At 40.2% G+C, this 14,872-nt stretch overlaps 1 protein-coding gene across 2 annotated transcripts; it reads right to left on the bottom strand.

Annotated features, from left to right (window-relative positions):
• Window positions 1–428: 428 nt before the first annotated feature.
• LOC130936116 (uncharacterized) lies at window positions 429–6,004 on the bottom strand. Of its 2 annotated transcripts, none has more exons than XM_057866113.1 (4): window positions 5,321–6,004; window positions 3,203–3,574; window positions 2,120–2,632; window positions 429–1,144 (listed from the first exon to the last, which is right to left on the bottom strand). In XM_057866113.1, the coding sequence occupies exons 2-4, from the start codon at window positions 3,470–3,472 to the stop codon at window positions 908–910; spliced, it is 1,020 nt and encodes a 339-aa protein (XP_057722096.1). In that variant the 5' UTR covers window positions 3,473–3,574; window positions 5,321–6,004; the 3' UTR covers window positions 429–907. The 2 variants fall into 2 exon arrangements, with proteins under 2 accessions (XP_057722096.1, XP_057722097.1); XM_057866114.1 differs by lacking the exon at window positions 429–1,144 and adding an exon at window positions 1,187–1,550.
• Window positions 6,005–14,872: the final 8,868 nt, after the last annotated feature.

The raw sequence follows: 14,872 nt of genomic DNA on the forward strand, positions 1-14,872 counted from the left end.
TAGTGTCTTATCCATCGTATCCAAACACAATACACAAAAAATAATTTTTAATATCTTCATCCTATTGTCTCCGTTTCAATGTCATGTTCTGTCCTATCTCTAAAAACAAACGCAGCCTTATATACAATCCTTCGCCCGCAATTGTGTTACAAGCACTATAGATCAGTGACAAATAATGAAGAGAATTAGAATTCAATTCAATAGATTAATATGGTGTTTCATTATTTAAATTTAACAAATAATAGGGTGTAATAAAAATGATTTCGTCTTATTCCAACCGAACCTCTTTGTTGCGCCTCCTACTATGATATATGAATGGGATATAACCCGATTATGATATAGAATTGACTAATTATATGATTCTTAGTTTCTCGGATAATTAAAATAAAAAAGATAGGCGCACCGGCACACGCCGGGGTACACACAAACATTTTATAATTACCATCACTCGTTCCATATCATTAAAACGTCCCAATATTAACAGGAATTCAAATTCATACCACTACATCATGCAATATTTCTTTAGCTTTGAAATATGCAACAGTAATGTGGTGAAAAAACTGTCAAAAAATCATAATGACCTTTAATCGAATGATTTGAAAGTTCACGCTATTAAACTCCTAACAAATGGTATAAAGCACTTCATCAGTTGCAAATTTGTGACTTACTCAGGATCCTTGCAGAAAAACAGTAACTCCGTAAAAAATTAGTCATCTCTACCAAGGCCATGAAAGCTGAAAAATCTGAAATCTGAAATCACAATTCAAAACCTCACAGATAATACTTTCTTTGAAAGAAAAATTGGCTGAAACATTCCTTCGAGTAACATCCAACATTATGTTCCTCTAAATTTTACCGACATACTTGTACAAAACTGAATCCAGGCAAAAAGGTGACTTTTGACCTTTCAAGAAGACTCTGTTTCTGTGCTACCATTGTTTTCTTTAAGAGCCTCAAAATTTTCACTTGCGACTTGCTCCACTTGCTGAGCTTGCTCAGGCTTTGCAGGTCCCGGACCAGCTGATACCTTCACCATTGATGGTCGCAAAAGTCGGTCACCAAGTTTAAAACCTTTCCTAAATTCTTGGATTATGATGTCATCCTCAAACTCAGTTGAATCCTCGCGCATAATTGCTTCATGTAGCTTTTACAAGTAAATTGCAAATTATAATTTATCAGAAAAATTTATCATGAATATCAATCAGTCTTTCATACCTCTGAAGATCACTACATGAAATATTCAAAGAGACTAACGCATTGCGTTTCATTCAATGAAGTGGCTGATGCAAGCGATTTCAAAGTTCTATAATCTTACAGCAGCCAGCTAAAAATAGTTCTCTAAAAATATGTGTTGAGATTCACATACATAATTTGCTACAATGCTCTCCTTTTTTGGCAATTTTGTCATACAGATTCAGACTCACCAAGTTGGCTCAAAATAATCAAGAATTGCCGAGTTAAAAACGAATCCAGGTCTTCATGAAACCTGAATAAGCTTGATTAAGTGTTTGAAAAAGTTGATTGAATTTCGAGCCAACTGGTTTCCGTGCCTGCATCAATCATGTATGACATCATTATGCCAAAATGCAGAAGAAAGGATAGGGCCAACAATATACTTCTAAAAACATTGAGATAATTTTCATATAAGGAGAAAAGGACTTCAAAATCTCAGTGATAATCCAAGGAAGACAAATCATATTGAACAATGGAATCGGAAGGAAATAATTCCATCACTAACCATTCCATCCTACTAAAATTTAAGCAATTCAAACAATGGAAGCTATTAAAATACCTTGGACTCCATTTTCATCTCAAACCAACAAACCAGACAGAATAAGAGCAAAGTGTTCCCAAATGAAATTGACAATTACACTGGCAAGTGTATGGGTATTTTTTACTAAACTACTAACACAACTTAAATAAATACTAACTGTTTTAAAACTATCCTACTATTAAAAATCTAAAGAAAAAAAAAAGAGGGTGGGAGGGGTTCTATTTTTGGACAAAACATTATCAGCTACATGATAATAAGAGTTTCTTCTCAATTTAAAAGTCAAATTTGTTTGATATCCTGGAAATAAAAATAAAATAAAATAAAATAAACTGATTACCAACTTACCAATGGATCAAAGGGTTTTCCAACTGTCTTAACTGGTTCAACTCCAAGTGCAGTAAGAATTTCCATGAACTGTTTATATATGCTCTGATAGCTGTTGTTTATTTTCTCCTCTCCTTCTGTCTCCACCTTGATTTGAGTTTTTGCTCTCTCAAAATTATCCAATACAGGCAACAAGCTCTCCATAACTTCCCCCTGTGCATTAGTGACCAGAGAAAGGCGATCTCTCTCGGTTCTCTTCCAGAAATTGTCAAAGTCTGCACTAATCCTTAGAATCCTATCCTTCTCTATTGATAACTCTGCAGATATCGAAGCTATTTTCCTTTCAAGACCTATTTTCTCATCTTCAATGGACTTCAAATATGATTCCAGCTCAGCAACTATGGCTTCATTATTATTAGCTACCACTTCTTTGTAAGTTTGCAGTAACTCTTGCAAGGGTGAAGATTCCTCACTTTCATCAGCCTCGCTAACCTCATTATGGCCAGCACTGTCCTCTACATCAACAGCACCATCCTGTTACAAGAGTTCACCAGAAAATTGAGCTAGAACATGGAAAATCAACTAATCCTAAAAACTCTTGACTCATCATTTTCTTTATCCGAGATAGTCAAAGTTGCAAATATCAAAGATAGGTATGCATTGTGTGTGATTCTTAGATAAGCTTCTTAAAAGAACAAAACCAGAATATTTTTGTTTTCCTTTTTCAAAATAATCTATCCAACCACAATCTAAAGTTCATAATTTCAGAGTCACAGTTTGCCCAAAATAAATTTGTATTCTGGAACTGTCCAAAATTATAGCTTTCCTCAGGTATCATAAACAATTAATATAAAACTATCATATATTATCAATATACCATTGAATATCGCCTCAATTTTATATAGCATCACAAAATTGCAAAGTATGATACACACTACTTCAAAGTAAGTCAACATAAAAGTCTCTCATTCCAGTACAGTCCTTCTCAAACCAAGAAATTTTGCAATCAGAAATTCAACTGGGTTCCAGTTTCACCCAACCACACAAAATTTGAAAGGAAACAAAAAAAAAAGAACTTAAATTTAATTCCAAATTGAAACTCACCTCAAGCTGAACCTCAGGCTCTTGAACTTGAGGCGAGGCCTCGGTGTCTCCTTTGAAAGCGGAAGGGGCGAACTTCGTGAAGCGCAGGGAAGGAATTGAAGGGAACCGCAAAGTGGTGAGGGGCAAAGTGGTCCTTCTGCGGGTAGCAGTTTGTCTGAAAGAGGGAAAGGCAACGCATGAGGGCTTGGTGGCGGCGGCGGCAGAAGAGGAGGAGGAGCGCGGCGGCAGGATAGGTGGCCGGAGAATGGGGGTTCTAAAGACAGTGGCCATTTTGGAGAGGAAAATGAAGATTGAAGAGAGGAAGATAAGGGGAGGGAAGTGAGAAGTGGAACTGTGGAAGGGGAAGTGTTAGCTGTCAGGTGGCGAGTGGAACTGCGGAAGGGCAAGTTTATGGTCAAATCGAAACTCAATCAAGGATTGTTCAATGCTTAAAAATAACATACAAGATAACACAAGCAAAGAGATTAAAGAATTGACCAAGACTTTAAGGAGACTCTTGAGGAAATTTCCAGAACCCTTAAGCAAACAAGATTCTTTTTGACACAGAATTCCGTCAATTAGAATCTTGTTGCACCAAGTAAAACAATATCATTTAATAAAATAGGTTTAGGAAAAATCCGGCAGCATTTCAGTAGTAAATTGGCCTATTTCCCAATTTCAATCAATCAATTTAAATTTCCTATGAATGCATTAAGACTTAAATACACAAAAATCATATATGGCTTCATAGGAAATCAGAAAGTGAGCCAAAATACAGCAAGAACAAAGAATACAGCACCAAAACACTGAACTATTTAACAAGCAGGCAAGCTGAATTCAAACATTCAAGTGCAAAATTGAAAGAAAACTTCAGCGGCAATCAATCTTGAAGCAAGAACAGACTGGAAAATTGAAATGGAGCAATGGACAATTTAATTCAAATTCAAGAAAAGCAGCATCACTCCAACAGCCATGAACCAGTCAATAAGTAAGCAATCTGAATTCAAACACTTACACATAAATGAATCTAACGACTAGGTTCAAATTGGAACAAAAATAGTAGTAGTGACAACCTAGACTCAGAAATTACTCAAAGTTATCATTACTGCACAAACAGTTCAGAATTTGTTCACTCCAGCAAAAGCCTTCAACAAGAATAAGGCAGTAATACAACTATGCAGCAGCATCAAACAAGCCAGTTTAGCACAAAAGTAAATCAATGAAACAGCAACATAGCATCAATAACAATTTAAACCAAACCAACAGCATCAAGCAGCATTCTTTCTTTGAACAATGAACAAAAGTAATGGCCTAAAAGAAACAACAATATGCTAGCAACAGCAGCATTCTTTTTGTTGGACAATTAACAGAAAAATAATGGCCTAAAAACACAGCACCAAACAGCAACAAGGAACAATCCAGCAGCATTCCTTCATTGAATTCAGCAATCAATTACAAGTAATAAAAATTCAAACAATTACACATTGCTCAATCCAAGAATGAAGTTCAATTTGAAATAAGGACTCAGCAGCAATGAGCAAATAATGGCCCAAGATACAGCCTCAAAACAGCAATAATGAACAATCCAGCAGCAATAACAACTCAAATTCAGAAATTTATCAAAATCATCATCACTGCAACAGCCATATCTAGGAATTGTTTGTTTCAAAACCAGCCACCAACAAGAAAAAGCAACAATTAACAACCAGGCAGCATTCTGCTCCTTGAATTTAACAACCAATCACAAGTATTCAACATGAATTCAGACAATTAAGCATCCTGAATCAAGTGATTGAGTTCAAATTGGAACAAAACAGCAGAAAAAACAACTTAAATTCATACATTAAGCAAAATTGTCATCATTGCAAACACGATCCAGAATTTGTATATTCCAAAGAACAGCCAGCAGCATCAACAAATCAATTAAGCACAGGGGCAAATCACCAGCACAAACAAAGAAGAATTAACCATTCCCAAACAGCAGCAGTAAACAAAACAAGACCTAAATTCACTATCCACGCCAGATTCTCTAACAACCTAATCAACTAACATGCATTTCTAACTAACTTAATCAACAAAAATTAAACTAAGCTAACAGAAAACAGAAAAGGGAATAGAAAACAGAATAGAGAATGGAACCTGGAAAGGCAGAAACAGAACAGAACAGAGCAGAAGGGAAAGGGATATAGGGGTTGCAGCAGCGGTGGACGTCGGACGTATGGTAGCCGGTGACAGGAAGCTCGCTGCAAGGGATGGAGAACAGGGGAAAGAGAGGCGCGGCGGAAGCAGGGCAGCGGCGATTAGGGTTGCTGGCGGCGCTGCGGTCCTGGGCTCGCGGAGAAAGGAGAAGAAGGTTGGTGGTTTTGGTTCGGTTCTGCGCTGGAGGAGGGGACAGGGTCGCACAGAGGGGCTGGAGCTTCTGTTCTGTTCAGTGAGAGAGCTGAGGCAGAACAGGGATGGACGGCTGGGCTTCAACGGCGGCACTGGCGCGAGCGGTGGTTGGCGGAGGTGAGGCGTCGAAAGGGAGAAGACGAAGAAAGAGAGAAGGAAGAAGAGAAGAGGTGAGGGGCGGCGCTCGGTGGTCACCGACGGTGGTTACGCGGAGGTCGGATGGCAACGCCGGCACTGAGGGGCGCGGCGTCTGTTCAGTGGCAGAGGAGAGGAGAGTTGGGCAAGGGGAAAGAGAAGAGATGAGGGAAGAGAAAGAAGAAAAGGGAAAAAGGGGCGGCGGTTGGTTCGTTGGTGGGTAATGGTGGTGGTGGGAACTGAAGCGCGAAGGTTCTTAGAGCTCGCACCTAGGGGGTTGTGCGGACGAACTTAACGTGGGGGTGCTCCCAACAGAGGAGGGTAAGGCAAGCGAGTGCGTATGTAAAATTGGTGAAAAATTTGATACGACGCGTACACGTGTACGCATGACAGGCATGTTTTAGAAGAAGTATGTATATTCATTATTCACTGGGTGTGCAAGCGTTCTAGACAGTTAATTAATTAAAAATTTTAAACATGTAATTCAAGTCAAAAATACAATTTAAACAAAAATTTATTAAAACAAGCATATTTACAAACAAAAATAAACAACCAATTAAAAACAAATTATTCATATATTTACATATTAACAATAGCCAACAAAAAGGAGGAAGAATAATTATAACAGTTCTACTAAAAGTACACTACTCTCTCTCTCTCTCTCTCTCCCGTTAAGGTAAACTCTAAAACTTCTTTTGAGTGCCGCCGCCGCCGCCGCCTCAATCTGGGCTGCGGTGGCCCTCCGATACTCCTATCTTCTCCTACCTCTTCTCCTTTGCTCCTATTTTCTTAACTTTTCTCCCTTTTCGTCTCCTCCGCCTCCCCTTCTTCCTCCTCCTTTCTCCTTCTCCTCTGATTCTGTTCTCCATTCACCTCCACCCATTCTGCTCCGTCACCTCTTCAACTTCTCCTCTCTTTTCTCTTTGCCTTCCTAGTTCTTGCTTTAATTTCTGTTTTCTGTTTTTCTTTTAGAGATCTAGATTTGAGATCCAGATCTAGATCTAAAATAATTTCCTTCGGACCTGAGCTTAGCTCTGTGTTCCTGTTTGTATAACCCATCTGTGGGTTTTCCCCCTTGTTTGTGGTGGCGTTTTAGTTCCTGTTATGGTTGCTGGTGGTGTTCTGATGATACAGATCTTTTCAGATCTTGAAGGAAAACTCGATGAAGAAATGGTTTAGTTTACAGAAAAACTTTCAGATTAAAAAAATATTCAGATTTATATGGAGAAGAAGAAGATGTATCTTATTGGCTTGCAGCACATATGTGTAGATTTAGAAACAAAAGAGATTCTGTTTGATCTCTGTTTCTTCTTTTTAAGATTTTTAGGAATCGAATGTTGGGCTTGCTATCAGATTTTAGTTCAATACATAAGATATCTGTCTTCTTGTTATCTATGTAGAATTGATATTTCTTTGAAATTTGTAAGTGCCGTTTGGCTTTCTTATAATTGAGAAACGTTTCTTTCTGTCAAAAAAAAAAACAATAGCCAACAATGTAACACCATTGCAAATCTCCAGCAACGACGCCAAAAACTTGATGGAAGGCCATGATAAACCCCATTTTTAGGGTTTATCTTGTATTGAATTTAGAGTATTTTGATAACCTTTTCTCGCATTTAACCTATGAATTGGCATGGTTTTGTAATATCTCCCGTATTTGTGCTTAAGTGTAAAAACATGCTTCTTAAGCCTTATTTTGATGAATTCTAGTTCCTCTTTGATTCCATAAGATGCCTTGATATGTTTGCTAGTAATCTCAGGTTGAAATAGGCTAGTCATGGATCAAGGGAGCAGGAAAGAAAGCATGCAAGTGGAGGGAAGCACAAAAACCAAAGAAATTGATCTCGACCAAGCACGCGCACGCGCACAAGGCGCTCGCGCGCACATTGCAGAATCGGCCAGGGACGCGCACGCGTCGATGATAGCACATGACTTCATTAATGCAACACGTGCCTGGCGATTTGAGAGGGTTTCTGAACCCATTTTGGGCGCCAATTGCTAGGAGAAAGGAATAAAAGGATGAAGGATTAAAGGGAAGGCATCATCTAAGTCTAGCATATAGTATACTTAGGATTAGTTTAGAATTTTAGAGAGAAGCTCTCACTTCTCTCTAGGATTAGGATTAGGGTTTGATTAATCTCTTCTTAGATCTAGGTTTAATTCTTGCCTCAATTTACTTCTCTTTCATCAAGTCTTAATCTTCTCCTCTTCCCTTTCTAGTTATGCACTTTAATAATTGTAATTCTTCATTTTGTTTGGATAGATTGTTGTTCATTGTTTTCTTTCAATAATGCAATTTGAGGTAATTCATGATAATTGTGATTTCCTTGAATTGTTGTTGTTAATTCTTTGCAATAATTGTTGCTAGATTTCATTCTTGTTGTTGATTTGCTATGCTTTCCTTTTATGCCTTCCAAGTGTTTGATGAAATGCTTGGTTGGATTTTAGTGTAGGTTTTGCTCCTCTTGGCTTAGGTAGAGTAATTAGTGACACTTGCGTTATCTAATTCCTTTGTTGATTGATAATTAGAAGTTGCTAATTGATTTGAATGCCTCTAAAGCTAGTTATTCCTCTAGGAGTTAATTAGGACTAGAGGAATCAACTTGATTCATCCACTTGACTTACCTCCATGGTTAGAGGTTAACTAAGTGGGAGCAATGAACAATTCTCATCATAATTGAGGAGGATAACTAGGATAGGACTTCTAGTTCTCATATCTTGCCGAGAGCCTTTTATAGTTGTTAGTTTATTTTCATTGCCATTTACTTTTCATGCTTCTTATCCAAAACATCAAAATGGCGCCGTTGCCGGGGAATTGCAATGGTGTTATGTTATTGGTTTTGTATATATGTGAATAGTGTGAATATGTTTGCTTTTGTTAGCTCTTACTAGTTTTAGGATTTAATTATCTTGCTTCTTCTTTGATTTTGTTTTCATTTTCCTCTTGCTATCATGAATTCTCACCTTGGCTATGAGTTTGGTTATCAACATGTTGTAGGAAATGAGGACTATAATGAAGATGTGCATCAAGAATGGGACAATCAAAGGTGGGAGGAACCATATGCATATGATCAATCTTCATGGCAACAACCTCCACCAATGCACTATGAACAAGCGCCATTCTATGATATCAATCAATGGCTATGGTGAATCACCTTGTGACTTTCAAGAACACCACCATATGTCTATGAACCATATCCTCAACATAACTCAACCATACTCACAAGCCTATTTTCACCAAACACTTCCATATGAACCCAATCCATATTCACCACACCATCCAACTTTTGAACCATATGAGCCATTCACGGGACTACAATTCCAAGATCACTACTACCAAGAACCACCTCGATGCACACCACCTCCCCAATTTCACCAAGAAGAACCACTTTCCTACCATAAACCATCTTCCCAAAATAATGACCCCTCCTACTCACCCCAAGCCCCAATAGACGATCCTCTCACTTTGTTACTCCAAGGACAAGAAGCCATGAAGCGGGATACACTTGAGTTTGTGACCAATTTGACCAAGGTGGTGCACACTTTAGCCCACCAATGTTTGAATACTCAAGGTATCTCCATGACGACATGTGAAAAGTCAAAAGAAGAGCAAAGTATGAAGGAGAAATTGGACAATTCGGTAGAGAAGGAGAAACCAAGTTTCGCATTGGAACAATTGGGAGAGCCTATGATCATTGAAGGAAAGGAAGAAGTGGTTGAAGATTTGGGAGATGTTGAAAGTCCATGGGAATGTAGCATCATGGAGCGCTCTTCCGAGAAGCTTGATATTGATGTTAAGGAGGGTGCGCAACCTCCAAGGCATACCATCGTTGGAGATTTGGAAGAAGCTTATCAAGAGATGGATTCAATGATGGATGAATTTCTCTCTACAAGGGAATCCTCTCCCCTTGGGCATGAAGTTAAAATTATAAAAGAGTGTGCACAACCTCCCAAGGAAAACGGAAATGGCATGGTGTATATTGAGATTGAAGACTATGAAGAGGTTGATCAAGAGATGGATTCATTCATCAGTGAATTCCTATCCCAAATTAAATCACCTCCCATTGGCCAAGATGAAGTTCTTGAAGACAACACCAAGCCAAGTGAAAAAGGGGATAAGGTTAAAACTGAAGAAGTTTGTGAAAAGATGGAAACAACCAAAGAAGAGCCTAAAGAAGTAGACCTTGCATTGTCTAAGTGTGGGGAGGTCTCCTGGTATGCGAAATTGTGATCAATACTTTTCACAACTCAAATAATCCCCGGTAATGAATCCAAAAACTTGGTGTTCAATACCATGACATAAGCACAACTTCGCACAACTAACCAGCAAGTGCACTGGGTCGTCCAAGTAATAAACCTTACGCGAGTAAGGGTCGATCCCACGGAGATTGTTGGTATGAAGCAAGCTATGGTCACCTTGTAAATCTTAGTCAGGCAGACTCAAATGGGTAGGGTGATATACGAATAAAGCATAAAGATAAAGATAGAGGTACTTATGTAATTCATTGGTAGGAATTTCAGATAAGCGTATGTAGACGCTTGGTCCCTTCCGTCTCTCTGCTTTCCTACTGTCTTCATCCAATCCTTCTTACTCCTTTCCATGGCAAGCTTATGCAAGGGTTTCACCGTTGTCAGTGGCTACCTCCCATCCTCTCAGTGGAAATGTTCAACGCACCCTGTCACGGCACGGCTATCCATCTGTCGGTTCTCGATCAGGCCGGAATAGAATCCAGTGATTCTTTTGCGTCTGTCACTAACGCCCCGCCTTCAGGAGTTTGAAGCACGTCACAGTCATTCAATCATTGAATCCTACTCAGAATACCACAGACAAGGTTAGACCTTCCGGATTCTCTTGAATGCCGCCATCAGTTCTTGCCTATACCACGAAGACTCTGATCTCACGGAATGGCTGGCTCGTTTGTCAGGCAAGCACTCGGTTGTCAGGCGATCAACCATGCATCGTGTATCAGGAATCCAAGAGATATTCACCCAATCTAAGGTAGAACAGAGGTGGTTGTCAGTCACACGTTCATAGGTGAGAATGATGATGAGTGTCACGGATCATCACATTCATCAAGTTGAAGAACAAGTGATATCTTGGACAAAGAACAAGCGGAATTGAATAGAAGAACAATAGTAATTGCATTAATACTCGAGGTACAGCAGAGCTCCACACCTTAATCTATGGTGTGTAGAAACTCCACCGTTGAAAATACATAAGAACAAGGTCTAGGCATGGCCGAATGGCCAGCCTCCCAAAGTGATCAAAAGATCTCAAGAACAAAAGATTCCAAAGATCAGAAGATTCAAATACAATAGTAAAAGGTCCTACTTATAGAAAACTAGTAGCCTAAGGGTTACAAAGATGAGTAAATGACATAAAAATCCACTTCCGGGCCCACTTGGTGTGTGCTTGGGCTGAGCAATGAAGCATTTTCGTGTAGAGACTCTTCTTGGAGTTAAACGCCAGCTTTTATGCCAGTTTGGGCGTTTAACTCCCATTTTGGTGCCAGTTCCGGCGTTTAACGCTGGGAAATTTGAAGGTGACTTTGAACGCCAGTTTGGGCCATCAAATCTTGGGCAAAGTATGGACTATCATATATTGCTGGAAAGCCCAGGATGTCTACTTTCCAACGCCGTTGAGAGCGCGCCAATTGGGCTTCTGTAGCTCCAGAAAATCCACTTCGAATGCAGGGAGGTCAGAATCCAACAGCATCTGCAGTCCTTTTCAGTCTCTGAATCAGATTTTTGCTCAGGTCCCTCAATTTCAGCCAGAAAATACCTGAAATCATAGAAAAACACACAAACTCATAGTAAAGTCCAGAAAAGTGAATTTTGACTAAAAACTAATAAAAATATACTAAAAACTAAGCCAAGTATACTAAAAACATACTAAAAACAATGCCAAAAAGCGTACAAATTATCCGCTCATCATCTCCCTCCCTAAGTGACCATTCAAGTGGGTAAAACGCTCACCCTTAAACTTCACTTTCTCACTTGAATATGGTTTAATTGAAAATGATGGTCAACTTAGAGCTCTTTGTGGAATTAAGAATAGGAAGGAGTTGTGTAGTGGTTGGAATTTCGGTATAAAAATCATAAAGGCCAAGACTCTAAGGTGTATGAATGAGGATGGTACGAAAATCACCGTATATGGGCTTAGAAGGAAGCATCGGTAGAATAAAGAGAATTCTATGTGTCAATCACCCTTATGTCAACCACCCGTACGACAAAATCATGAAACTCAACTAACGGATGGGTGTGAAGATAAGATATGGGATCCCGGTTTGGTATGTGAAGACCGATTATGGGAACTCATATCTTGGGCTGAACTTTACCCAAGCTTGGTGAAGATGGTTGGAAATTCTGTCAACCAATTGAGAAGCATGGATCCTTGGAGATTAAAGGATGAGTACAAACATAAGCCACCATGACAATAAGCACCTCAAAATGTCCAACTTAAGGACTTAAACTAAAAGTGCTAGGTGGGAGACACCCCACCATGGTAAACTCTTTCCACTCTCTTTTAAATTTGCTTAATAAGTGATTTGAGTACCATTGTAGGTAGATGTTTCACATAAATTTGTTTATACAACTTAATTGTTAGCTTAGTCACATGTATGTTGTGTTTAGTAGTAGATGAATAATATCACATTGCATTTTTGTGAATTGCACTTTTGTGTTTTGTAGTAGATGCACAAGGAGTTGTGAACAGTATGGGGAGTATTTGAGCATAATTTTTTCTCAAAAAAAAAAGAGAGAGAAAAGAAAAGGAGGGATGGACGCGCGCGCACAATGTACGCGCACGCGTCCTTGTGCAGATGCATCATCACCCAAATTCCAGAGAGTTGGGCCTCTCTTGGGTAAACACTCTGCCCTGAGCCCAACATGACCCACGCCGACGCGCACTACGTGCGTGCGCGCAGATTATGAGAACATGAAAGTTCACGCGAACGCGCACCTGCCGCGTCCGCGTCGATCTGTTGCTGCAAAATTTTTGAGCCAAGCCCCAGAGAGTTGAGCCGGATCTGGGCCAACTTTAAGCCCCTAGCCCAACTCGATCTGCGCGGACGCGCACCTGCCGCGTGCGCGCCCATATGCCCAAAGAAAAACAGACGCGAGCGCACGCATCGCGCTAGCGCGCCTTATAGCAAATTACCATCATGCGCGGACGCGCGCTGTACGCGCGCGCGCCCTTACGTGATGCCGCCACTCTAGGCCTTTGCCCCGAGAGTTGGGCGTGCGTCAAGCCCACTCTAAGCCTCAGGCCCAACCCCATGTACGCGTGCGCACACTGTACGCGCACGCGCCCTTGCATAATCTGCCAATCCACGCTAGAGCGCACTGCACGCTCACGCGTGGATCTCTATTTTCCTCAATGTACGCGGACGCGCAAGGTGCGCACCCGCGTCGATTCAAAAAAAGGGATAACCCTAAGACGCAAAGAGTGTTGCGCAGCCGCGCACTCCCTTCTCTTCCCCAATTGCCATTCTTCTTCTTCTTCTCTCCCATAACCGCCGCGGCAGCAGCACCGGCAGCCACCACCAGACGGCCAGCCTCTTTCTCTCTCTCATCACAACCCAACCCCTCTTCTCTCTCTCTTTCTCTCTCTCTCTCTCTCTCTCTCTCTCTCTCTCTCTCCCTCTCACTCATCCAGTTCATCCCACCTTTCCGCCGCAGCAACCGCCGTCGCCGCCACCCCGCGGCCGGCCATCTTCACCTTCACCGTCCACGGCGGCGTGGGCCTCTGCCTCTGCGTTCACAGTTATTCCCCCGTCCATTTTTGGTCAAGCCCAATTTTCTTTTCCGTTCACCGTTCTTTCCCCGCTTCCAGGTTCTTATTTTTAACTGTTCAATTTTGTTAGCTTTTTGTAATTTTCTATTAGTTAATTTGAATTCAGTTTGCATGTTAGGATTAGTTAGAAATATCTGCTGTTAGGTAGCTAGGGCTGGATAGAGGATTCTAGGCTTGATAAGTGCTCCGTTTGTGTTTATTTTCTGTTTGTTGATTTGTCTGTTAAGTGCCAATTTTGAGCTGCTCTATATGCAATCTGTGTTGCCTGTATGCTATCTTTTTGCTGCTGTGTTTAGTTGATATTGTAATCATGCTAATTTGTGCTATGTTGCTATCCGGGAACGTCCGATTTTAAGCCGGGATGCTGCTCAATTTCAAGAAAATTCATTTCATTTTGGTCTTTATTGTACTTTTGGGCTAATTCTCGTTACTTTTGACTTCCGGGATTGGCCTTGGATATTGTGAACATGAGCAACAACTCCTATTTTCGTTGAACCTAAATGTCATCATGCCTCTAATCCACATTTAACTTCTACTCCCATTTAACCTTCTTTAACCATTCTTTCAGAGGTATGATGATTTCATTGCTTAATGAATATGAGTTGTTGACTTAAGTGACCATTACATTGTATGCATTTTGTGTATTTTTGTTGGCAAGCTTTCTTTCATCATAACACTAACATCTCACTCACTCACTTGTTTAGTTTACTCACTTCATTTCTCCCTACGCAATGCATTAACTATTTCTTTGAGTTGTGATGATGAACATGCCTATTCTTTAAAATTGTATACTTTGTAGTTGTGTTGATTTCTTGGTTTATGTTTCCATCTATGCTTATTTGAACACCAAGTTTTCACTACTTTTTCTTACATCTTGAATATGCTTTCTTTGCTTTGTGCTACATGCTTTATTGCTTATATTCTATTATATTTCTTTTTCAGGATGTCAGATAAGGGAAAGGCTATAGCCACCTCTTCCAAGAAGAGAAAACACTCTACCCCCTCTATTCCCTCCATCTACAAGAATTATGCTAAGAATCCTCTAAATGACGAAGAAAAAGAAAACCAGCTGTTACCTTCTACTGACCCGACCAAGTTCCCCAATCTCTACTGTGAGCTTCGACTTTCCAAGTATCGGACAACAAAATTGAATACCGAGAAGAAGCTTGTTCTCCCCAATGATGTCCGACGGTCCATTACTAGTCGGATCCTTGAGTTGGGTATCGACTTTGTTGACTGAGATTTGGGGGATATCAACATATCCTGGGTGAAGGAATTTTATTGCAACTTCTTCCGTCCGACTTTGGATTCGGTTCAGTTGAGGGGTAGAGAGATCATGATTACTGAGACTGCCATTGAGGAGGCTTTGC

This window comes from Arachis stenosperma, chromosome 6 (assembly GCF_014773155.1).
Source record: "Arachis stenosperma cultivar V10309 chromosome 6, arast.V10309.gnm1.PFL2, whole genome shotgun sequence".
Taxonomy (NCBI): Eukaryota; Viridiplantae; Streptophyta; class Magnoliopsida; order Fabales; family Fabaceae; genus Arachis; species Arachis stenosperma.